Raw genomic sequence first — 26712 nt, 5'->3', positions numbered from 1 at the left:
CTATGAGGCAGGTTAAGATAGTGGAGGAAAGTCTTACCTAGAGATAACCCGACCAGCAGTCAGTACCTGACAGCTGTCCTACATGGAAGTCAAACTTGAGACCCAGAGGACATCTTACCCACTCGACCACTGTGGCTCCAGAAATAATTAACTATTATTGACATTCCAAGGGTTACTATTAAACTCACATTCTTTTTTGAAGCTACCTAGCATATATTTATGATCCTAATCCAGACAGTATTAAGAATGATGGCATTTATTTGGTAAAAAATGTACACTGTTACTAACTTTTAATAACAGAAGTTTTTTCCCAGGGGATCAAACATTTATGTGACCTGCACATATCTGAGCTGTTCCGACGTTTAGCCTTCTCATTGTGTTATTCAGGTGAGTTATAGCCTTCATCATCCTTGATACTCCAGGGGTTCCGATCACTTCCGATCTCTGAACTCCTTGACTATCTCATAATAAAATTTGAAGGCAGCTCAGCAGAAAACATTGGACCAATCACAGGCCTGCAAAGATTTCCTTTGAAGACTACAGAGAGAGTGACACCTAACATCAAAGCCACACAGTCAACAGCATACCGTTATACAGCTCTTTTGATATACATCAAACGACTAAATTACCTGGTCTGTTCTGTTGCCTCCAGTTTTATTATGAGATAGTCCATGGCCAGGGGTGTAGAGGTCATATGTGATCGAAACCCCTGGAGTATCGAAGATGAACTTACATGTACCTAGCTCATGTTGTTGAAACAATGATAGCTTAATCACATGATCAGTGAATTTTTCTTTTACATTTAAGTCATTATCTTCTCTAAAGTGGTTATAGATTCTGAAATTTAAAAAAAGATTGTCAGGTTAGCTTTAAAAGAAAATATGTGTATTTTAATATTTTAAAATTATTACTAAATTGTCAAAAGGGGAATGGTGTTAACATAGCATTAAATGGTTGTTTATGTTTTTAGAGCATTTGTTATATATCAATATTTCATAGAAACCTTCTCACTTTGCTTTCTTTGTATGAAAGGAGTCTGAGCTAAAAGTGTTAAAATCTTTTCTTATCTTGTTGCATACTTTGGCTGAAAATCTAAGGTTGTTAATGTATTGTAATGAGAATCCCATTCAGATGACCAAAATACTTGTGAATTTCAGATTTCAGTTCATATTTCAGAATCATTATGCAGAGATTTTAAAATCGGTTCATAGCTACCTGGTATAAATCTCTTCAAAACGAATTTATAATTTAAAATAACTGACAAAATTGCAGCTTTATGTATAACATTGGATCTGACAACAAATTCTTAGAAAATAAATGAATAAATAAGGATCAGTCTATCTGCTTGTGGCATTTTTTACAAAGTACTGTGCCTGAACAATAAACAAACCATAAATAGATGATTTTAAACAGATTGATAAAGATTAATGTGTCCATTTCTTCATTATAAAATACATGTATATGTGACCAGGTTTATGGCTGTGTTTATAGATCAGAAGTTAAGTCTGAAGTGATATATAAGTTGTGTTAGCTGAAACACTGCTTATTGAGAAGGTTGAACTAAGACTTGGTTCATATTAAACTCTGATTGTGGACAAAATTGAAATAAAACTTGGTCTATAGATGAAACACTGTTTGTAGGTGAGGTCACACTCAGACTTGAGACGATGGAGGTAGAAACCATTTTGTCTGGGATTCAGAACCCCTTGTCTGAGGAGAAACAAAAGCTGCAGCAGGTGTACGACTCCCATGCCTGCCTGATAGACGGGAGAGGAACACAGACCTCTCAGAATGCCCCTCGTGATGATGCACACCCGCTGAGAGAGACATATATGGCGGTTCATAGTCTAGACCTTCATCTACAGGCAGCCTGGCTCAGGTGATTTATAAAAATGATGAGGACTTGGAGTAAAACACAACATATGTATATATAGCTGTTCAATTATTTGATGCTGCATATACAGTGGAACCTCCCGAAACCGATCATGGTCGGTGCATATAATTTCGGCCGGTTTAGAGAGGGTTCGGTTTGGAGAAGTGCACCGAATACCGATCATCACGATCCGGATTTAATCGATCGGAAGTCGTTTTTTACACTAGTGTACCGCATGTATGCCTAGTGTTTGTTAAAACCGACCGATATTGATTGCTTATGTGTATGTTATCACAAAAGAGAGAATCATACGTTTAAAAGGAATGGATTACAGCAATCTTGACTTTGATACCGCTTATAAACATAGTTTAGTTAGTTAGTTGCGTGAATGTTCTTGGGGATGTTCTCGTCTGCAACCTACATACGACCGATCGCTTCCGGTTACGTCAAGAATCAAATTATATGGTCTAATTACACGTTGATCAGTCGATGCCGGTCATTATATGACATAGCCATTTTCTAAAACAATACATGGCTTCGGCTTCTTCATACAGATAATTTACGTTATCCGACAACTACATATGTAAATAAAAAACCTGTGTGATTTGAATACGAAACTTTCTCTTTATTACTAGCTCTGCTTGTTTTCCTACAGTAAACAAACCGCGTGCACATGGTAGACCTTCGTTAGATATCTAAACACATAATAGACATGATTAAATAATTACACCACCATCTCGGGTATAATTACCGTGTACCTATAGCCTTCACATCTGTATACATGCCCAAGGACATGGCATGCGACAACTATGGTACAGGTACGTGTGTATTTCACGGTCGGTTGATCAGACCTCAATGCAATCTATCGGTGTCGCTCAGGTAAGGCCGGTTTTCAGAAGTGTATTTTAGTTACATTTGACTATTCCGATCTTAAAATCGGTCCGGTATTCGGAATTGGGAGGGATCGGTTTTGGGAAGTTTTATACACTATTAATAAAGAGGAATTCATTCCGTACATAACATCCATGTTCGGTTTCTAGAGGTGATCGGTTTTGAGAAGGTTCGGTTTTAGGAGGTTCCACTGTATCACCATTACTGGAATATTCCTTCGTCCGAGACCCACACAGTTGATTGTGCTATGAAACATTTATTAAAGATGCTCCACCGCCGACAGAGCATAAATGATATTCATCATTTGAACAATAATTGGTGTTAAATCGTGTATATATATGCCTAATTAACACAAAAAACAATATAAAATAATTCATTTTGCCTTTTGTACATGCGCAATCAGTACTACATTCCATATAGGATATAGTGCCACAAAATTTTTTTCAGGATGCAATTAATTGTTTTTCATATTTTTAACTTGAAGTAATATTATATGCTAAAACTTTTGTAACTGAAAAAAAATACTGAATCGTTTGCTCCTGTTTTTTGATAGTGAAAAAAATACCATTTGTCAGCGGTGGAGCATCTTTAGGTGTAGTATGGAGTTATCAACCATGGGTCTCCAATGATGATTAGCTATCTCCAGTCAGTTTAACAATTAGTATTATTATCATTATTATTAATTGATAGCAGTTTTTATATTAATTTTGTTTTATTGGGTTAGATAGGACTAATTTTCTGGGGCAGGAATGGCTGACTAGACCTACAGTAAAGGAGGGAAACATTATATTTAAATCCTTTAAATCTCCTCTGGTCAAAAAGTATCAAATGAATTTTAACCAAAATTGGTCTAAAACATTCTTTGGGGAAAAAGAGCAGAAAAATAGGAAGTTAAGAACTTGATGAAAAGTTAACTGATGTTATTCCTTCCCTTTTGTTTGTAGGGTACGGTCCCTTTCCTCACTCTTGGAGACTCACCTTGACCAGGGTAATAGAGGTCATCTTGACCATGATGATGATGTCCATACAGACCAACTCAAAATGAACGAGGCATATGACAAACTCCGCCTGCAGGTAAAACACGAGCTACATGCCTGTAAGGCTTGCTGGGAAGAAGGGATTAGTCGTCTCGAGAAACTGGAGAAGGTCAAGGAAAAGAAAGAAGGTGAGGTGCAAATATACATGGTGATTATATACACTGTAACTTGTCCAAACTGACCCTTGTGTAATCTGGATACCTGTCTATTCCGACATAACTAAGTGACATTTCCCTTCATGATTAGTAATTGTAAATAAAACCTGTATAATCCAGAAACCTGGCTATACCTGCCAAATATGCTGGTCTCTTTGGCATCCAGTTTAAGCAATTTACACTGTACTTTGATTAGGAACTCAATTAAATTTAATTTAATGAAATTGTTAGAATTATTAAAAGGTTGAAAAAGTCACATCATTTTGCATTAAGTATGATTTTTACTTTTACTTTAAGTGTTACAAAGGAACCCCTTATAACCCCTTATAATATATTTAATAGAACGAACTAAAGAATCTTGTGTTTCTTAACTTGTTAAAATAATGTACAGATAATCTTATGATTCTTTTTACTTACAATGTATGTGATCACAGATTAATAGATTGTTTTTATTGAAATACTTCCTGTGCTTACCCTTCAGCTGAACCTGCAAAGCTAAGTACCACAACCCCAGAGGTCAAGGCCAAGGCTCCGCCCATTCCTTTATTTGAAATGGGTGACCCCATTATAGAGGACCAGGTAAATTTTTTACAAATAATTAAACACAATTAAACTTGCTATAAAGGATACCTGTTTATAAAGGACAGACTCATCAAATCTCTGTATAAAGGACACCTGTCTATAATGGACAGACTCATCAAATCTCTATATAAAGGACACCTGTCTATAATGGACAGACTCATCAAATCCTTGTATAAAGGACACCTGTCTATAATGGACAGACTCATCAAATCTCTATATAAAGGACACCTGTCTATAATGGACAGACTCATCAAATCTCTGTATAAAGGACACCTGTCTATAAATGACAGACTCAGCAACCCCATTTGGTGCAATTTACTACATACAAATTTACCTATGTATAAAGGACACCTGTCTATAAAGGACATGTTTGCTATGTCCCTTCGTTGTCCTGTATAGACAGGTTTGACTGTAACTTTAGCTACATAGCTATCATTTTGGATTCTGCATGAAAATGAACACTAGGATCCAGTTTTGTGTAACAATGTAACAAACAAACTACATGTACTCTAACTATGGATATGGGTATTTCATTAGACCATGTCCAATGGATTTCTTGATTGTGTGGTTGAGTGTTATGTCTATGTATCATAGTTACAATTAAGCAATATTAATTATGCACAGTTATTTGCCCTCTGTACATGAATACATTATTTGTTCGCAGTTAATTCAATTTGTTTCAAGAAGAACTCAATTCATCACCCCGTGCGATTGACCAAAGCAAGATGCAATCCTTAAATGATTCAAAGGAATAATTAAACTTTCATACATATTTTGGTGCAATAAAATTTTAGCAAAAAAGCAGTCTTTAACAGGTTTATAGCACAGTAATGCATTATTAGTCCAATCACCATAATGTGTACATAAACGATAGACAGAAAGATTAATTAGACAAATCTTATTTTAGCATGAAGCATTTATGATGTAAAAAGTGCTGAAAAAATAGATTACCGCTAAAGCATATAGGTTTTCAGTCTAGACTAATTAATTAAAAACATAGTATAAGACCTTATTGAAATAAAAATCCCAAAATAGATATAAAATGATAAAATATGCATATTGGACAAATATTAAGTACATTGTCTATTAGTCTGCTAAACCTGCCTATATTATTAGGCTTTTTTATTTTTTTGCCTAATGTATATATTTAAGGCAAAAAAAAAGATTTAAAAAGCCTAATAATATGGGCAGGTTTAGCGGACTAATTGTCTATGTGTTGTCTACGAATTCTGAAATGGCTAAAGAATTAGATTAAAACCATATTAATTCATTAAGTTCATTGTATGGTTAATTTTGCCAGGTTTTTGAAGCCTACATCACTGAAGATCCTGTTGATAGCTACCAGAACAGTTGGGACGAATTTATGTCACCAGCAGAAAAGGTAAATAGCTAGCAAAGAATTTATTTGCTGTATGTGTGTTGGTAAAAGTCTTTTATTCCATTCTAGCATGTTACAGGCTCAGAGTTATCTGCCTTTGCGAGTAGGCATGCATTGATTGTGATGTCATGTGTTTGTGAGTGTTACGTCATGTTTTTCAGAGAAAACAGCATTAATTTCGCTGACACAAAATAATAACACATTAATGGATACCTACTCACAAGGGAGGTAACTCTGAAATATGCAAAGGCAAAATCACCAGACTCAATGTTATCTCGATAGGTTAAGTTCAGGGCCATTACAGTCACAAGTTATGGTTAGAGTTGAGGTTAAACCATCACATATAAGATGGTTTTGGTTTCGGTTTCTTCGACTACCATGATACCCTTTTAAAATATCATTTCTCTTGAGCATATTAGCTGTCTGTCTGAATATTTGATTATCTGAATGAAATACTATGCTGTTGCATTTACAGAAGGGTGATATTTAATTGTGAAATCTTCTTGTTACTAACTTTCCTAATCTTTTGTCTCTGAAAAAAAGAAAGAAAGTGTGTCAAACGTAATTATTATAATAAAATATTGGCTGGCTGAGGGAGTAAGAATTTGCCGACTCATTTATGACTTCTTTCTATTTCAGGAGAAAAAGAAGAAAGAAAAACAAGAAGCAATGAGACTTCTGACAGAGTTAAAATCTGTGATTTCTGTGCGTGCCACAGAGAGGGAGATACGGGAAAATAAGGCATTGGAGAAGGCTAGATTACAAAATAATGGACCAACATCTGATACAGATGGAGAGACTTGTACAACTTCAGGGGCTGTAACTCTGTCACAAAATGCGACATCTGATGAAGATATTGTTAATAAAAATGTTACACAGACAATGAACATGGCAGACATAGTCTGTTCACAGAAGTTGCAAAGCGACAGCCGATCTACTGATGATAAAATTGATGTGTGTATGAGAACTGAAGCAGGTATCTTGATACTTCAACAAGTGAATGACAGTCGCAGTTCAGATGATCTTAAACACTGTAAACAATTAACAGAATGTGATGATCTATCAGAATCTGAAGACAAGGAATCCAAATTGAATCTAACTTATTGTGATAATAAAAAGACAGAAAAATGTCTTCAAGATAGATCTGGAGAGGAAAGCCAAGACTCTGAAGAAGAACGTTTTTCTGGAGGATACATTAAACGGAAAGTGAAACTTCCGGAATACACAGACTCAGAATCAGATGAGGGTGAAGAAGTTTTAAAAGACTGGCGTAGCGTTATTCAATCAGAACATATTTCATGTTACAATGATGAGAACTCTCAGACTGGTTTACCAGATGAGAAAGACAATAATGACGACGGTTACAATCCGTTAATCAGGGACCAGGAATCTCTAGCTGAGAGGATGGCTCGGTTGTCAGGGGCAAATTTGTCCTTCTCTTCTAATGTGGCTGCCATGGCTGCGGCAAGGTCACGTGACATGGGGTTGTCCGAGGCTACCTTCGGAGACGACGATGATGATGAAAGTGATGATTAGTAAACAACCAAGTTTCGTTCCGGTGTTTAAAGTGTGCAATATTTACAGCTGTTCATGTCGCCAAGTAATTCATATGACTCTGTGCATTATTCATTATTCACTACATTTATTGTACTTTGTAACCTTGATATATAGGGAACAAATCAAACCTTGGCTGTTTTCGATAATGCGGTTTGACTGGTTGGACCTAGTTGTTCGTTTATGAATTAAAGACGGACCTGGTGATTTTATATTTTGTTCTGACGAGCTTTGACAGAGCCCTCACATGCCTGTATCATAAACTGCAGGTCTGTCAGGATTTATACTTGAAATAATGATTTTTACAAACGGTCGAAACGAAAACTGCCCTAGTTATTACTATATAATTGTTTAATTTCACAGGTGCAAATTTTTGTTATTTACTGTTTGGAACTTATAAGCAGGGGGTTATTTTTGCGAATTATCGTTGTAGTCTTTGAAAGCATCCTTCATAAGACAAGTGGTAATACAAATGCAAAACCATTATTTTGATAATTTTCAGGAGGTATCAAATTTCGAAAATTCAGATGAATCCCCAAATTGAGGGAAATTAAAAAAAAAACAAATATTAGTAACTATACAGATGTTCTAGGGTCTCATGGAAAAATCAATGTTTAGTCTGAGTAAGTGATGTAGTGAGATTTTTTCACTATTAGCCATGGGAATAATTTCAATTGAGAAGTACATACCTGATGCATGTTTATGTTGTTTTAATTGTAACACAATCAAATGCAGTTGCAAGTTATGAAAACTTAATAACTAGATCTTCTGAACATGTAACAATATAAAATGGGTATTTTTATTATTATCATAATTGATGTTATTTAAATTTGTTTCGTCATTATGAAAGTTACAATGTGTAACTGAATCTGTTGTTGGTATATTGTATGGTTCATATGCTTTTTAATCCATCAGTATTAAAATGAGATACTGTTTAAACAGTAAATTTTATGTTGTTTTTAATATATTACTTTCATACAATTTAGTCAGAATACAAGACTTAGTGCAGTTGTTATAATAGCTCTCTTTTAGACTATTTCATATACTGGTAATAAGCACACATACAACAAATACATGGTGATAACGTAGAGATTACCATTCCCTTCAATTCAACGTTCCTATTCTGTATTTGCATATGACAGAGTTCAGTTATCTACCCTTGTGGGTAGGTATCGATTGTGACGTAATGTGTTAGAAAGCGTAACATCATACTTTTCAAAGAAAATATGCACATAGTATGTATAACGGTAATATGTTTGTAATGTGTTTAAACAAATTATGCTAAGCCTTATAAATCACTCACCTGCTACGTGGTGATATTGGGGCATGCTTGAGGCCTATTCAATGACCTCTCAGGATTAAAAGTTGAAAAGGGAAAAGTGGATGTCTGACAGACGATGGATGTTGAGCCGTGGCAAAAGCATAAGCCTATGGTCATACAGTACCGGACAACTATCCCATACAGGTCTTTAATGAAGGCGGAGTGGTTAAGGTATCTCAACATGTCACCACAAGGTCACCGAGTCACAATTTTGAATCCCATGTAGGGCAGGTTTCAGCTACTGAATGCTGGCTGGTGGTTTTTCTCCAGGTACTCTGGCTTTCCTCCACCAATAAACCTGATACGTCCTGAAATGACTCTGGCTGTTAAAAGGGCGTTGAACTAATCAAACTAAACCAAATTTTGGCTCTGCAACAAAATGGAAGTAGGCTATAGCGGTAGTTCTAACTTTACTCCTGATGCATATATCAAAAAATAAATCATCTGCTCATAGAAACAGACACTTTACAAGGCATGGCATCAATGATCCACTTTTAATGTGATTGATTTTACTGTAATCTGCTCATTTGCAGATTATTGGAGCTAAAATGGTGATATATAATTGTCATAAACACAATTGTCACCAATGTTGACCTAGAAACTATCACTTTCAAAATTGCTGTTCCATCTTGTGGATTATATCGTCGTTGATAAACGTGTTCCTGGTCTAACTTTCAAACTTCTAAGACAGAGTTCCTCAAAATGAGTTAATAATGTAAATAATAAGCCCTAAATTATCTTCCCATAGAAGTTATGGTCTATATAGTTTTAAAGACAATAAATGTATAATGCGTTAGCTTTGGCATCTTACCATAGATTCCATAAGAAGATATTCAATGCTCCAATGTCCACATACTTTGACAACAGAGAAAATTGTGTTCAGTAGTAAATATATTTTATTAATTCACATTGTACAATAACATGGCTTTTTGACATGTAACATTGAAGAGTATATAAATATAATAATATTAAGTAGTAGAAAGTGAAAACATTTCTCAAAAGAGATGATTGAAACTGAAGAATAAACAAAACTGCAGTCTCACGAATTTATACATGGCTTTAAAAATTGCAGTTATGGACCAGTACTAGTGATATTAAATAAATGTGTTGATACGAAATCAGATATCTGTGCTTCAGTTTGATATTAAAGTCAAAATTAACACTATTTTGAAAATAAAATGAATAATTATATTAAATGATGATTTAATAACTCCAGGAATGGCAACAACAAAAAATTTAAAAGAGGAGATAATCGATGAAATGAGGTAAAAGTTGTATATAAACTTATTTTAGGTACCTGTTAATTTATCTTATTTTGTTTTTTAATTACCCAATCAAACTAATTTTCACTAGTCTTCAGATTAAAAATAAGTTGGGTATGGGGAAGGTAGCACCAGACAACTTATTCCATCTTTACATATTACAGAGTTACTTCCCTTACTGATAGGTATCAATTGTTATGTCATTACTAAATAATTAATTTTCTCTTTGTTTCTGGCTTTCTGATTGGCCTATTCATTTTTTCCATTCCACGATGGAAACAAAAATCCGAGAATGGCGCGGAAACCCGACGTTATCGTGACGTCACAATAGAAACATTGACGTTGCGTTTCGATTTGGAAAAAATAATCCCTTGGAAAAATCAATGGAATTGTACGTGTAAACGTATTTCATTTTATTAAGTAGTCTGGAAAATTAATTATAAGCATTGAAGTCACTATTTTTTAATTTCATCGGGGTATGAAAGAAATTTTGTTTGCAAACTGTGTGAATCTGCGTAGCAAAATTCACATCATGTACATGACATCAAAATACCTATCCATAAGGGCAGATAACTCTGTAATATGCAAAATACAAAATAATCAAAATATTAAAACACTGAGATGATGAAAAATAAATAAATAAGCTAAAAGATACTTGTAATAGACATGTACTTATTAGAGGGATAAATACAATATAACGGAAGTTGAAGTATTTCTATTCTGCTATTTTTAATGACCAACCAGCTGAGGAATCGGTGATGCATATTACAAGTGATAAACAAAGTGTGCAATACACATTAAAAATTTCATGATCATTCTTTCCCAAAATTATATATAAAATTATTAATTAGGTAAGTGTTCAGCTAAATTGCAAATTTGTTAAAATTTGAAATCAATTTTCCCATTGTGTCAAAATCACAAAATTATTTGACTAACGAAATTAACCAACTATACAGTAAAATCCAAAATCAATAAAGGTTTTTAATTAGCACTTAATTCTTCATGTTAAATTATAAAACTAAATGTACTGTACTACTGTTAACATGTTATAGGAAAGCAGAGTTACTACTGTTAACATGTTATAGGAAAGCAGAGTTATTCACCGATTTAATTTTGTAAGATGTAATTACAAAATTGTGTTTAAAATGTATATCAAATAATTCAGCCCTAAACTTGTTGAACTTTTCTTAATCTAAGATACAGGGTGAACAAAAGATGAATGATTAGGCAAAAAATGAAGTGGAGGAAGAAAAAGACTAGTTGAGTAAAACCAAGGAAAATCTCCCTCAATTAGCTTGTCTTGTATGATTACGTGTAATTTACTTTTTGAAAAGACTCAAAAGATTTATACACATTATTAGTCACTTCACACTTTAATATTCCATCAATCTCACAGCCAGTTTTGATAGGAATTTTTAACTCATTCACCCCTAAAATTTCATAATGGACTGGTCTAATCTTTGATTCAGAAGAATCTAAATGTGTCTGTAAGGTGAATGAGTTAATTTTGATTTTGGAATTCCAGCCAAACATCTATTGTGAAACGATATAATCCGATGTACTTGAATGAGGATTTTCTACAACTGTACATTACAGTTCTTGTAAATAACTGCAATGAATGATTAAGAAAAGATTAAGAAAAGATTTGTTATAAAAATAATTTATCGAGTATGCACCTTACTTATATAGGACACAACCATCAACACCAGGTTCACAGTACAAATCACTATCACAGATAAATAAAGGCTTGGAACAGAAGAAACGCATCAGCTAGACTTTTCTGTGTCAGCTTTTTCAACACTTTCTGTATCGTCATAATCATCTTCATAATCATCAATGTCATCTGCTGCAGTAGCTGTAACATTATCCTTGATGTTTGTATCCCTTACTGACGGCGGCCTGTCATCGTCCATACCAGGCAGGGAGCCTTTAAACGTACTATGGGCAATCTCCTGTAGCTCCTCCAGTTGATGTTGTTGGTTGCTATCGACGACATCCAGACGCTGTTTGAGCAGACGCAAATCTTCCTGGTGTTTCCTCTCCTGAAACATTCGAACAAAGATCATTATTAAAACATGCCTTTCAAAAAATCGTCAATTGTAACAGTTTCACTTTATAACTCAATTTTCAAAGACTTCTGTTGTTCACATTGATTATAACTTTAACACTGCAGACGATATTGTGTACCAAGAAAGTTCCACTGTATCTGATTTGTTCCCCAATCATATTTTAGCACTTGATTTACAACTTTTTGACAGATCAACAGAAAGTTGTCTAACTATAAGGTTTTCTTGATATGAAGGTCCTGATATTTAATTATGATTTATCAAAATGTTGGGAATAGAGCTACCAAGTAATGTTCCCTATCTACACAAAACTGAAACCACTGTCATTAGAAAATTTGATAAACTTTATCTGCAGAGACTTTCTCCCAAAAGACAGCATTATCACATCGTACAATATTTACAAACTTAAGCTAAATATGTAAATAAAGGCTTAACAACGCCATGAAAAATATTCATTTTTCATAAATTGTATTATTATAGTAAAAGCATATAACACAGGATTCAATTTCTGATTTCGATGAGCACATTAATTTTTGTTTATACCAGATGTAAAGGTTACAGGATATCAGAAGATTGATAAGTCTTATTAAGATGACAATGTGATATATCCTGGATTCTTAGTGTACAAATTAAGATAATTACAAAACAGAACAAAACATAATCACAACATATAGACATGCAGGAACATGCAAGATGATCAACTTTAACAAGACATTGATTTCCATTTTAGATAGCCACTTTTGTAAATTCACTATACTGGTATTCTGTTTAAAACAATTCTGTGCTTTGCAAATATTGTATACTGAATGCTATGAAAATTGAGAATTTATCTCTTATAAGTACATATCCTTATATTATTTACCCTGATTCTATGTATCGTCAAGTAAAATAATATCTTATTTTCTGCAGCGAGAAAAATCACAAGTTTTCAAATCATATGTTTTCTCATAAAGTAAAGTTACAATCAATACTCTTCAAAAGAGAAAAGTTTGAACTGATTTTTACCCCTGTAAAACTTCTCAGCATTTCCATTCTGCTTAGTACACAGGTGCTAGACTAGTAATGCTACGTATCTACTGATTAGGGTAAGGACGTGACAGGTCGATGTTTGGACCACATTCTAGAATAGCTGATCATGAATGATGTAAAATACAATTAGACTTGTCAGCCCCTACAGAAACAGATCTTAAAACCTTTGAATGCATGCAAATATATAAAAGGTCAGCGCTGAACAGGTAATGTCATGTATAATTTATTGATTTTTCCCTTTTTTTTTTGCCATCTAGAGCCGCTGTACTGGGATCTTGTCAATGAAATGTTGATGTCATTAAAGTTTGAATGGGACTAATTGATGTAACAAATGATACCCCATAACGCAATTGCGGGACTAGTATCTCCAGTAGCGATGGAACGATATTCTTTGTAATCTTCCCGCTGAAATGACGTTAGCACGGGGTATCATCTTTTGACGTCATTCCATCACCAATAGAAACAATAGTCCCACATAAATGTTATCAGGTATCACATAGTACGTGAATGAGTGCCATTGAAATGACCTGAATTTAATCCACTCAGAGTGATAACTTAATAAGAACCTTTCAATGCTGATCCAATTAACATCAATTAATATTTTGCCTGTTCATTGAGGAATTTCACATCTATCTGCACCCTGTACATCATTAAATAATATAATGTCGAATGAGTTGAATTTAACCTTTAACTTGATTAATTAATGAAATTAGACAACTGCCATTTCAGTATCAACTATATATATATATATGATAAATTTAAAGAAAAATCCTTACGGACGAAATCTATAAGAAATAAAAACAATAACGACTGACTAGTGAGCGCTTTCGCCCCTTTCAAGGGAGCTCTTGAAACAGTCTGAAGAGCTCCCTTGAATGGGGCGAAAGCGCTCACTAGTCAGTCGTTATTGTTTTTATTTCTTATATATATTTATATATATATATATATATATAGACTGCCATAAAAAAAGAACAAGAGATCCCAGAGGGATCTTGGCGCCCACCAAAGAATGATCTATGTCTGACAATGGAAAGAGGGATCTTTTCCCTGCTTTTCAAACTTTCTCAAACACACTACATATAAAATTTGAGACAGATCGCTATAGTACTTTCTAAGAAATAGTGGTAACAAACTTCAACAATGAAATCTAAGATGGCGGCCGGTTGGCCATCTTGTTTACCGATCAGTCCCGAAAGGCATTATGCATCAGTCCTAAAAGGTACTATGCACAACTAGGGTACAAGAGGAACCTATCAATGGAATTTGAGAAAGATCCCTTACGTACTTTCTGAGAAATAGCTATAACAAACTTTAACTATCAAAATCCAAGATGGCCGCCTGTCGGCCATCTTGTTCACCGATCGGTCCCAAAATGCAATATGCACAACTAGGGTCCTAGGGGAACCTATATATGAAATTTGAGAAAGATCCCTTCAGTACTTTTTGAGAAATAGCGGTAACAAACTTTAACTATCAAAATCCAAGATGGCCGCCTGTCAGCCATCTTGTTCACCGATCGGTCCCAAAATGCAATATGCACAACTAGGGTCCTAGGGGAACCTGTATATGAAATTTGAGAAAGATCCCTTCAGCACTTTTTGAGAAATAGCGGTAACAAACTTTAACTATCAAAATCCAAGATGGCCGCCTGTCGGCCATCTTGTTCACCGATCGGTCCCAAAATGCAATATACACAACTAGGGTCCTAGGGGAACCTGTATATGAAATTTGAGAAAGATCCCTTCAGCACTTTTTGAGAAATAGCGGTAACAAACTTTAACTATCAAAATCCAAGATGGCCGCCTGTCAGCCATCTTGTTCACCGATCGGTCCCAAAATGCAATATGCACAACTAGGGTCCTAGGGGAACCTATATATGAAATTTGAGAAAGATCCCTTCAGTACTTTTTGAGAAATAGCGGTAACAAACTTTAACTATCAAAATCCAAGATGGCCGCCTGTCGGCCATCTTGTTCACCGATCGGTCCCAAAATGCAATATGCACAACTAGGGTCCTAGGGGAACCTGTATATGAAATTTGAGAAAGATCCCTTCAGCACTTTTTGAGAAATAGCGGTAACAAACTTTAACTATCAAAATCCAAGATGGCCGCCTGTCGGCCATCTTGTTCATCGATCGGTCCCAAAATGCAATATGCACAACTAGGGTCCTAGGGGAACCTATATATGAAATTTGAGAAAGATCCCTTCAGTACTTTTTGAGAAATAGCGGTAACAAACTTTAACTATCAAAATCCAAGATGGCCGCCTGTCGGCCATCTTGTTCACCGATCGGTCCCAAAATGCAATATGCACAACTAGGGTCCTAGGGGAACCTGTATATGAAATTTGAGAAAGATCCCCTCAGCACTTTTTGAGAAATAGCGGTAACAAACTTTAACTATCAAAATCCAAGATGGCCGCCTGTCGGCCATCTTGTTCACCGATCGGTCCCAAAATGCAATATGCACAACTAGGGTCCTAGGGGAACCTACATATGAAATTTGAAAAAGATCCCTTTAGCACTTTCTGAGAAATAGCGGTAACAAGAATTGTTAACGGACGGACGGACGGACGGACGGACGGACGGACGGACGGAGGACGGACGGACGGACCACGGACGAAAGGCGATTTGAATAGCACACCATCTGATGATGGTGGGCTAAAAACCAGTCAATGATAACAAAAAAATATGTAAGCGTGCATCAAACACATTATAATATATGAGTAAAGGGTTGTAATGTGTTATTTAACTATCATGGCAAATAACTACATTTTTATAGTATGTTGAATTTTCTGTGCAAAATTGTTGCATTAATTATGAGAGATCACAGTATAAAACAGTATTTTCAAAGTGCAAAGAAAAGCATTACACCATAAAAAGTACAGTGTGTCTAAAACAAATAAACAGATAATTAATTATAATAGAAATTCAAAGCAAAGAACAGATTTAAAAAGAAGTTGACCAAAGCAGTACTTATAGCAAGCTAAGGGAGATATATATTCAAAGATGGTTTTATGTTATATATAATTTGACAGGATCGGGTATGCAGATAAACTTGAGCATGTGAAATTCCCCTTAACCAGGAGTGTATATTTATATACAACAGAGGTGAACAGCGGTGATGCTGGGCATCCTACCTCAAGCCTGTTTCTATCTACTGAGTTTTGGGCTGGAAATTAAAGAGGTGAGGTGACGGGTAAGATGTATGATAATCAACAGATAGGGATGCCAAACCTTAGAGTTGTTTCCCTTTAATACCAGATGACACATTTATTACATGCACAAAAAATTCAGTCATGATTTGATTTTAATTTAAGGTTACTTATAAATAATTGCACAAGTACAAGATCTCACAACTCCCTGTTCGGGTCACCTCAGCATGACCCCTATGGTTAGCCAATCAGCGTGTAGTATACGAAATCTTCGGTGTGGTTGATTCATTCAGAAGTGTAAATGGCTAACATTACGTCCTGAGATGTTCCGATTCTACGCCAGGGGTAATGCTGATGTGACCCCGAACAGGATGTTGTTATATCTTGTATTGGAGCGTAATATAGACCATTGTAGTGGAGCGGAATAATATGTCTAATTTTAATCATATTGCCATACCATATACTTATCTTCTGTCGTAAAATTTGCATTTTGTTTGTTTTTAGAATACATTATTGTACAATGAGTAAATTTCAAAATGTGCAATTTGGATGTAGCAGAGTTTTGTTTGGCATCCTTTGAAATTTTTTACATATAAAACAGTACAGCACTAGACTAAGTAAAATTAAAAAAAAAATAACAATCATACTTCAAAACTGTAATTTATAACTTTTGATATACGTAGGTATACAAGCATAAATAAAATAAATCACTTTCAATATCTACACAAAATGGAGAGGAATCTAGGCTAGGTATATATGTAAACACATTCAAGTGATTAATAAGACTTTTGAGTGATCAAAGAAAATTATACAAAACTCTCACGTGTTAAAGTTAAGATAGAATATAAATTGAATGATTTAAAAATGATCTGAATGTAACAGATATAATGTAGTTGTGACTCTGTCTTCCGGATTTGCATAGTACAGAGCAATCTGCCCTTGTGAATAGGTATTGATTGTGATGTCATGTGTTTGCGAGCATAATGTCATACTCTAAGAGAAAATGACACAAATTCTGCTCACAAAATGATGACTTCACAATGATTACCTACCCTCAAGGAAGGACTGTAACTCGGTATTATGCAAAAACGGAATATGTAAATATATTTTCAATCTGTGGACAGAATCAACTGAGGCCTGACACAGCCAAGCTAATCCTATGGAGACCACAGCGATATACTGCATACCTGTTCTGTGAAGCTGACGTTTGGTAAAATGGTAGTATCCATTCCCAGGTTCACAGATCCAAATGACATGTCTCCTATGGCAACTTGCTGTAATCCTCCTGTGGAGAGAAGAAATCGGCGGAATTCTCCGTGTCGACGCTGTAGGTCCTTCCACTGTTTTTTAAGTTTATTATAGGTATCCTGAGGCACACATGATCTACAGAATAAAGAAAAACATTTACATACCAATACATTCAACTTATTCATACATCAACTGAACTCACAGCAATTCATTTTTAACAACAATGTATACACGTACAGCAGTTCAACTTTAACTGACATTAACTTTTTCAAATACAATATATTACATAATTGTCCTGAATTTCATCAAGACCCTGTATTTTATAATGTACTACTTATAATATCTGTCAACTGGTACGGTGTACAGTATCACCAAGGCATGCTTATAAACATACACATATCAAATTGAATATCTATTAAAACATACAGTTTTATTTAATAATTTACATCATTTTGCAAAATAATGTTATTAGTTACACAAATCACTTTTGATGGCCTGGGTGGAAGCGAATGAATATTATAATTCTTATAGAGTAAGAGGAATCCAGATCTAGAGTGCCTGTAGCAAATCCATGTGGTTGGACAGGTGACCCCTGAGCATGACCTTTTAACGCCAAGCCAGGGATCAAACCCTTGTCAGCCAAGTGAATGGTGAGTGGCATTTCCTATTGATAATCAATCATTACTAATGTAACATTTAAATAGGTTAGCGATGCAATACAGAACACAACTGTTAAACAAACTATAGATTTGTTGGTGAAGAAACTTACTCTAAAGCTTTCTTTTCTAACTGTAATTCTTCATTCTTTGCCTCCATCAGCTGAAGACGATCTCGAGTATTTTCCACAACATGTTGACTACGCTTCTTGTACTGCAAATAAAAAGTAATTGTAACGATAGTTCATTGCTTCTATTAGATATGTTACAAATACATGTTTTCTATCAATTCTGACAAATTATAGTTTTTAATCTTTAGTGGTTACCATTAGTAATGTGACCCAGAGCATCTATAATCTGTGCTCACATTTTTACAAAATTTTATAAAACTCAAACTTGTCAGGAATTTTTCAGTTTTGTTGAATTGTTCTCAAACGTTAACAAAAATGTAATCGTAAAATCATTTCTTGACATATTGAATCAAAATCCTATACAAAGCATGGCAATATCCCCCCTATACCTCACAGTAGTTTATATTTTGATGTAGAACCTATATGAAGCATGCTTTCAAAGACAGAATCCAAAACAACCATGTTTCACAGGGGATAAATAAATGAATACTAAGAATATATTATCCTATCATTGATAGATTCTATTCTATATTTGCATATACTACAGATTTATCTCCTTGTGAATGTAGGAATGGGAATAATTCACGCACCACTTGCTACCCGATAACATTTGTGTGGGACTAGTATCTCCAACAGTGATGGAACACACAAATGACGTAAGAGTGGGATAGCATCTGTTGACGTCATTCCATCACCAATAAAAACATTCGTACTGCACAAATTTGAATTATTCTCATTGATTGTGACATCATGTGTTTCTAAGTGTAACTTCATATTTTCTCTGTGAAAACTTTCTAAATTGTTAATTCCAATTCAAAGACCAACTAGTGACATAAACCTTACCTGCACTTATTAGAGTTTATAACATTTCTTGCCATACAAAGATGAATGATCTTTCAATCTCTATCATTTAGTATAATAAGATTTTTTTCTGATTTATGATGTACACCTATATACAACTATCAGTAAATTAACTATTCCTGTTCCTAAAATGGATATAATAGGGGAAAATATGCACATAAACAAGAATTTACATAATACTTTTGGTATATGTTGATAATATACATTATTTTTGGATATAATACCTTTTTATAGATGCTACAAGCTTTTTGATATTTCTTCTGGGCAGTACCAAGTTTGTCTTCCAGTTCATGTACCCGTAACTCTAGTTGTGTTCGGTCATCCGTGAAGGCAGTTTTTTGTTGAGCGACTATTAAATCATGGTTATCCTGAATTCTGTGTAACTGATCTTTTGTTAGTTTCACTTCTTCCTTTAAGAGTTCGACTTGATTGCGTAAACGAATATTTTCATCAGTCATTTCATGTTCACTTCCCATATAAGTGTTAAGTTCAGTCTCAACTTTGTTGAGTTTACTTTTCAGTTCAGAATTTTCACGCCTCTCTCTTTCAAGTTGGTCTGCTGTTGACTGCGAGTGAGTTAGTTTGGTTCTGTAAAACAAGAAAAACTAATTGTGATTGTCCATTTTATGTTCAAAATTGGAATAAGGAGATTTTCTCCCTTATATCGATGACATCTGAATAGGGGAAAATGAAAGTCATGTTCTACATGACACCATACAATTGTTGTAAATTTGCAAAAAAGTTGAATATGTTACTTGTCTTCATAGAATGAGAAGAGATATTGTTAATCCCTACACTATCAAAACTGGACGTCCATGACCAAGGTCACAGTATAATATGCAAGAAGATTCAATAAAAACAAATTACTTACTATAAAATCATTCAATAGATCAATCCACTTACTTAATCACTAAAAGTTCCCTTTCAGCAATGTCTTTCTGGTCATTAGCTGCTCGAATTCTCTCCTCTGTCTTTTCTCTCTCTGCATGCTTTTGAGCTTCCTCATCAATTTTCCTTCTCTCAATCTCTTGCAATTTTGTTTCCATGGCAAGTCTGAAGAAATTGACTCATAGGGTGTGAACATGATATCAATTAAAAACAAGGAACAGTATCTATTATTAAGTCACAAAATTAAGCTAATTTATGTTTATTATTAATTCCAGACGACTTCAGCTATTTGCATGATGGTTACTGTCGGTATTTGAATTAAGATTCTCAGAAAATATCAAAGTGCATTGCATACATAAAACTATTTCAGTTTCAATATTAGAAAGTTCTGGCTCTTTATTACAATAATTAAGGAATCTAAAGCATGAGTTAGAAGTAAATTAATAAAGTCTAAGTCAAGTTTTAATTGGAAATGATCTTGATAGTCTGGAATTAATTTCTTCAATGCAGAGAAGCAGATAACCTTATGTTGCATCTTACTTTTCACTCTCCAGCCTTGTAAATTTTTCAAATTCCTCTTCGCGTGCTCCTTGAACCCGACGCACTGCCTCCCTCTCTTTCTCAGCCAGACTGCGGGATTGTTGATCAATGGTATGCTTGGAGATTTCGAGTTTTGTTTGCAGATCTATTCAAAGTTATGAAATAAAACCCAATAGAAATTTACAGAACTGACTATTAAAGCACCTTTGATTATTACATACTTACTTATATTGCATAAACTTCATGTAGTTCTTTAAAAAGATATTTTGTTAGGTAATAAGTAGATCAAGGATATAGGGGTAAACTGCAGGTTAAAACCAGAGAGTTTGTCTTACCTGCCCTTTACTTGTGATACAATATTTAGGTTGGTTGTACATAAAAATTGCTTTAGGGAATTAGCCAATACATGTAGTTGAGTTCTTTCTAAACAACAATAACTTCAAATAATTTACAAAACCTGGAACATCCTCCAATTGAACACGATAACTTTTCATTTATCATAGGACACAGAAGACAATATAACAATGACATGACCAATGCTGGAAGACCTAGCCACAATCTGATTATTCCTGTTAGGTATCTGATGAAATATTTAAATATTTAAAGCTTCGGTCACTAGCTAGTAGATATTCCGTACCATCAATGAGGTTGGCAAGTCTGTCCCGATCACGCTCCAGGTCACCCCTCTGTTTCAGCATGTCCATTTTGAGATTTGTGAGGTCAACTTTGCTCTTGTGGGACACTTCGTCTGCCTTATTTTTGAGTAGGATGTTCTCCCGTTCTACTTGGTGAGTACGAGATATGAGTTTGTTGTGAGTATCTCCTGTGCCTGACAGGTCTCGTTGGAGCTGTTCTACTTGCTTACGGAGTGACTCTCGCTCTGTCTGTAAACGACAAGTGTGAGTAAATTTCAGGATGATTTACATGTTGTATCATTTTTTCAATAACTGTGTATTAAAATAACACTAGATTATATATAACGACACAAAATATGAGAGACACTTATGAAACACTTGTAGAAATGTGTACCGCAAACAAATGATTCTTTTTTTAAATTTTATCATCTAAAATACTTCATGAATCATTCATTTGGATGCACAATATAATTCATTTAGATTTTAAAGTACCAATCAATGACCATTGTGTCTCTCGATTGATAAAATCATAATATTAAAAGTAAAAAAATGGCTATTTCCCACTATGGCCCTACCTCCATAGATTTGATAGATGCAGTAAACTCAGCGATCTGTTTGGCCTGTACACGATTTAAGTGGTCCACATCAAAGTTTTGTTTCTCTCGCTGTGCCTGGACCTCCTCCATTTCTGTTGTCAAGCTCTTCAGTTTGAGGTGCAGCTGGGCGTTCTCACGCTGCAGTACACGCACCCGTTCAGAATCCAGACTACTCTCCGCTTTTATCTTAGTTAAAGTCACTTCACGTTCCTTCCTAAGATTTGATACCTATAAAAAAAAAAAGATTTATCTAATGCATAGGCTGAATAATAATATGAATACAGATATTCCTTCTTTTTTCAGTATGTATGCATACATAAAATGTTTAGTTTTCTTTGACCATTTACTATAATGATTCATATAAACAATATACAAAATAAATGTAACTCTTGTTATGATCCAACTGTACTTACTATTTATAAACTCTAAATTTTCTTACTCACACAAAAATGTATCTACACAATCACTTTTTTTCGGTAACACAGATAATTACACAACTAAAAGATCTGTGGTTTATAAAAACTACGAAGCAGTTTCTTCTTTCATTACAAATCTCTGACATTTTCACATGTATTTCACTATTCCAATGAAAGGTGGTGAAATACATCTACAATATATAAATATCATAATGATTGTTTTATTTTCTGAGTCATAGATGGAGTTGTTCAAAAGTAATCATAGATGGACAAAATTTCAAATTCAAACCAATTCTAGATCTAGTATATAGTCAACTTGATAATTTTAAAAGTATGTCAACAGCTAGTCTCAGCCACTCTCCATTTACAAAAAAATATAATCCAGATTATTTGAATATCCTAATCTTCTATTGAACAATTGGGTCCTAATCGTGATCTACCAACCTCTGCCTCCTGTTGTAGACGCAACTCATCAACAATACGCTGGTTTTCTAGTTTATCATGTTCAAACTCAGACTTCACAAAGGCCACCTCGTACTTGAGTTTTGTACAGGTGGTTTTGTACTCATCCAACTCTGTCTCCTGTTTGTGGAACTTCTCTTTGTATGTCTTCTCCATGTCATCCACGACCTGCATCTTAAGGATCTCAAGGCGTTGGGGTGTCACCACCTGAACGAAATTTGATAAAATTAAAATTGATGTCTAAGGATCTTAACCTCATTAAAACACAGATGGGAGACAGGTTTTTTTATTTCTTTTTATACAGATTGATTGGTGCTCCTAACAGTATTCCACAATATTTAAAATAATGAAATTGTTGTACATATATTTTTATTGTAATCTTGGTTGCTCATGAACCATAAATATTGATTTCAACAAATTTTATTCCTACTGTATATATGTTGTTGTAATTATTGTACCGATGCATATAACCAGAAATATTTTTGATCAAAAAATGATTTGGACACCCAAAACAACATCAAAATGAACACTTAAAATTCATGTAATACAGTGTAGATCTAGACCATGCATTATACTCAACATTTCCACTACATTTCTGTATTATAGCTATATAATAAATGTGTACCTTGCTGCGCAGCTCCTCCAGCTGTTCTGACTTAGCTGCTAAATCTTTACGGGCTTGTTCATACATTGTCCTATATTTCTCCTGGACGATCTTACTCTCCTCGATGGTATGTTTGATTTCATCTTCCAGTTTAGAGTATTCATCTTGAAGTCTGTAATAAGTGTACATAAAAAAATTCAAAACTGAAATCTATTATGGTTTACATACATAGACGCATGTACATAAAGAAACATAGATGTCAAGTCTCTCTGTTTTAGCACATTGTGATCTTTCAAGTAGAATCAACAAAATATATTGTTAACAATCCTTCATACCTAATTACATGTAGAAGCGGTAGATTTTAGTCCTGTACATGTACAGACGGTCTTAATCAGAGGCTACACCCTCATGCCAACAGAACACTTCAATTCATGGTCATTTGAGTTCAGTCGCTGAGACAAGGCAGTCATGTAGGTCATGATCAACCTCTATTTATATAATTAACTAACTCTGCACCCCTCCACCTTCAATTTGTAATTGTAAGTTCAAAACCTGTATGGTGTATCAGAAGGTTCTGACTATTGGTCAATGGTTTTTCCCCAGGTACTCTGTTTTTCATTCATCTCAAACCCTACCATATTAATATTCTTGAATGATCAGCTGGCTGTTCATAGAAATCTAGAATGTGTAAATACACATATATGTATGTGCATCTTACAGAAACAAACCTTCTATGCTCTTGTTTCAACTGTTCATAATTGGTTCTGTGCATTTGACTTCTCATTCTCTCATCAGTCAACATTTTCTGTAGTTCTGTTTCTGTTGCAATTTGTGGCAGTTTTTGAGCCAAGTTCTGTCCGGGAGAGGGAGGTAGAGGAGGGAGACTTGCATTTAAACCTCCCCCTCCAGAGGCTCCAAAAAAGCTGCTACTAGCCATCGCCTTTGTCTGAAAAAATAGCAATGCAAAAACAATTTGTTTCAAAGTTCATATTATGGGTTTTAAATTACAAACTGAAAGTGCAAGATATCAATGAGCTGTAAAGAATAAGTTACTTCCTTGTCAAATATTCTTGCAACTTATAATTAACTGTTTATACATGTATGTTTACGTTATATATATACAGCACATGTGATTGCAAAACTAAATCTGTATGTACACGTGTGTACCAAAGAAGTGCAGCAGTTAATTGTTCTTTTTTAAATCAAGACAATACAATCTGCAAAATACAATATACTGTGCATGTCTAAACTTTGTTATACCACAGGCATAGGAGTTTGACGTTCTGTCAATAATAAAAAAAAAATCAGTAAAACTTCTATAAAATTTGTCTGGGCATTGTCTCCATGCATATGTGTCACTGCACAGATAATGCAATAAGATGTTTTTCTATATATAATATATATCAACATTAACCTGTTGACTACCACCACAACAAGTTTCTAAACTTAGTTATATCACAGGCCTAATGCCTTATTAAGGTTCATGTAATGGCTTTAAACAGTGATATTTTGCAAGCCTAAAACGCTTTACTGTGCTGCAATTGAACAGAACTAATTTCATTAATTGTTGGTATATACCCTGGCTAACTGTCAGTCTTACTGTTGATATGTAATTTGTGGAGCTGCGTGTAAAATACAGTAAAATATGAGAAAAATGTATAGTTCTGGAGAAGACATAGAACTCGTGTGAATTGCATTGATGGAACCAAATAATCATGCCATCGTGTTCAGTTGTGAATATGCCAGGTACTCCAACAGTTTGTTTGGCAAAATCGGACCAGCAAATAGCGCAGGAGCCTAGTGTAGTAAATGCAAATGGCTGCTATAAATGGCGGATCGAAAATATCGCATATAAGAAGCCATCTCAATTGATACAAATGTTTTTATAGACACCAAAAGGTACTCTGAACATAACAAGAAGACTCTTCACGATAAAAATAGTTCAAACAATCTGTTTGGGGCGAAAAATGCAAATTTCCGGAAAGAGCCTCAAAGTCCACATTTTAACTATTTTTTTCGTAAATATTCTTCTTGTCATGTTCAGAGTACCTTATAGTGTATATAAGAGCACTTGTATCAATTAAAATGTCTTTTTATATGCTATATTTGTGATCCGCCATTTAAAGCAGCCATTTGCATTTACAACAATAGGCTCCTGCGCTATTCGCTGGTCCGATTTTGCCAAACAAACTGTTGGAGTACCTGGCATAGTCACTACTGAACACGATAGCATGTTTATTTGGTGCCATCCATGCAATTCACACGAGTTCTATGTCTTCTCCAGAAATATACATTTTTCTCTTATTTTACTGAAATTTACAAGCAGCTTCACAAATTACTTATCAACAGTAAGACTGACAGTTAGCCAGGGTATATACCAACAATTAATGAAATTAGTTCTGTTCAATTGCAGCACAGTAATGCGTTTTAGGCTTGCAAAATATCACTGGTTAAAGCCATTACATGAACCTTAAACCCTGTAAAGGCTATATTATGAACTTGATCACAGACTATAGAAACTAAGATTTTAGCAAACTTACTTTTACGGTTTGAATATTATTCCTCCTCTTTCATCAACATAATATTGGTTTTTAAAGAAAATGGCGTTTCATTAAGACCAATGCTTCTATAATTCAGTCATTTAGATATCGTTAGCTGTCAGCCTGTGACTGTACTGACAGCATGCAACATGCCTGAACACATCTGAATTGTTCCCGGCTATAATATTATAATGCTCCATATCGTAATGAGTAAAGATTGTTAAGGGATATTATTTTGCAAATAGAGTGGGTTTTTTATAATTAGTTCATTTATATCTTACCTATTGTTGACCTAAAGGCAAATGGTACGGAATTTAGCAAACCACCACCACATGCATGTTTACGTTGTTCAAAAATGTCAACACTGAAGCCACGCATGTGCAAGCTTGTGTTCCGGTAATGGTAACGATCTAAAATATTATTGACGGACCCGGGGATCCGGAACTCAGATCACAAAGATCATAAAAAATCACTCTTTCGAAAAAATTGAAAATATCTTGCACATCAGTAAGCGCATGTAGTATAATCTTTTTACAAAAAAATAATGAAAATGAATAAATGAAATTGACACCAACTGAACAAACTTAAAACTAGAAACCACGATTCTGCCAAAAAGGATAAAATTTTAATTAATTTTTGTGCAAATAAAACTAAACAATAACAAGAAGTCTTGAAATGCGAAAAAATACATATTTTTTTTATATACGGAAGGATTTTCACTTGCTAACAACTGGAAAAAAGGCACTTTAACATATAAAACTGTAATTTGCGCATAATTTACTTTTTACTTTTTGAATATGACTTAAAAATAAAAACAAAACCAAACAAAAAC

General features: G+C 34.4%; 2 protein-coding genes across 6 annotated transcripts in view; one reads left to right on the top strand and one right to left on the bottom strand.

The window, feature by feature from the left end:
- Positions 1–8416, top strand: part of LOC138335926 (vezatin-like) — a 77688-nt gene extending 69272 nt beyond the window's left edge. For all 3 annotated transcript variants that reach the window (XM_069285118.1, XM_069285116.1, XM_069285117.1), the window contains exons 8-13: positions 315–387; positions 1642–1879; positions 3709–3929; positions 4438–4535; positions 5839–5919; positions 6556–8416. In XM_069285118.1, the coding sequence (XP_069141219.1) occupies positions 315–387; positions 1642–1879; positions 3709–3929; positions 4438–4535; positions 5839–5919; positions 6556–7452 (1608 nt within the window). In that variant the 3' untranslated portion in view covers positions 7453–8416. The remainder of the gene's footprint in view (positions 1–314; positions 388–1641; positions 1880–3708; positions 3930–4437; positions 4536–5838; positions 5920–6555) is intronic.
- Positions 8417–9661: 1245 nt separating this feature from the next.
- On the bottom strand, positions 9662–26277 carry LOC138335923 (centrosomal protein of 83 kDa-like). Of its 3 annotated transcripts, XM_069285114.1 has the most exons (13): positions 26162–26277; positions 24069–24286; positions 23362–23512; positions 22719–22943; positions 21838–22086; positions 21265–21511; positions 20628–20772; positions 20103–20252; positions 19424–19787; positions 18321–18421; positions 17491–17686; positions 16289–16320; positions 11956–12095 (listed from the first exon to the last, which is right to left on the bottom strand). In XM_069285114.1, the coding sequence occupies exons 2-12, from the start codon at positions 24275–24277 to the stop codon at positions 16306–16308; spliced, it is 2052 nt and encodes a 683-aa protein (XP_069141215.1). In that variant the 5' UTR covers positions 24278–24286; positions 26162–26277; the 3' UTR covers positions 11956–12095; positions 16289–16305. The 3 variants fall into 3 exon arrangements, with proteins under 3 accessions (XP_069141213.1, XP_069141214.1, XP_069141215.1); XM_069285112.1 differs by lacking the exon at positions 16289–16320 and having other exon boundaries at positions 9662–12095; XM_069285113.1 differs by lacking the exons at positions 16289–16320; positions 26162–26277 and adding an exon at positions 25881–26020 and having other exon boundaries at positions 9662–12095.
- Positions 26278–26712: the final 435 nt, after the last annotated feature.

This window comes from Argopecten irradians, chromosome 12, assembly GCF_041381155.1.
Source record: "Argopecten irradians isolate NY chromosome 12, Ai_NY, whole genome shotgun sequence".
Lineage (NCBI taxonomy): Eukaryota > Metazoa > Mollusca > Bivalvia > Pectinida > Pectinidae > Argopecten > Argopecten irradians.
The sequence above is the reverse complement of the archived record's forward strand: the minus strand, read 5'-3'. Positions and strand labels throughout refer to the sequence as shown.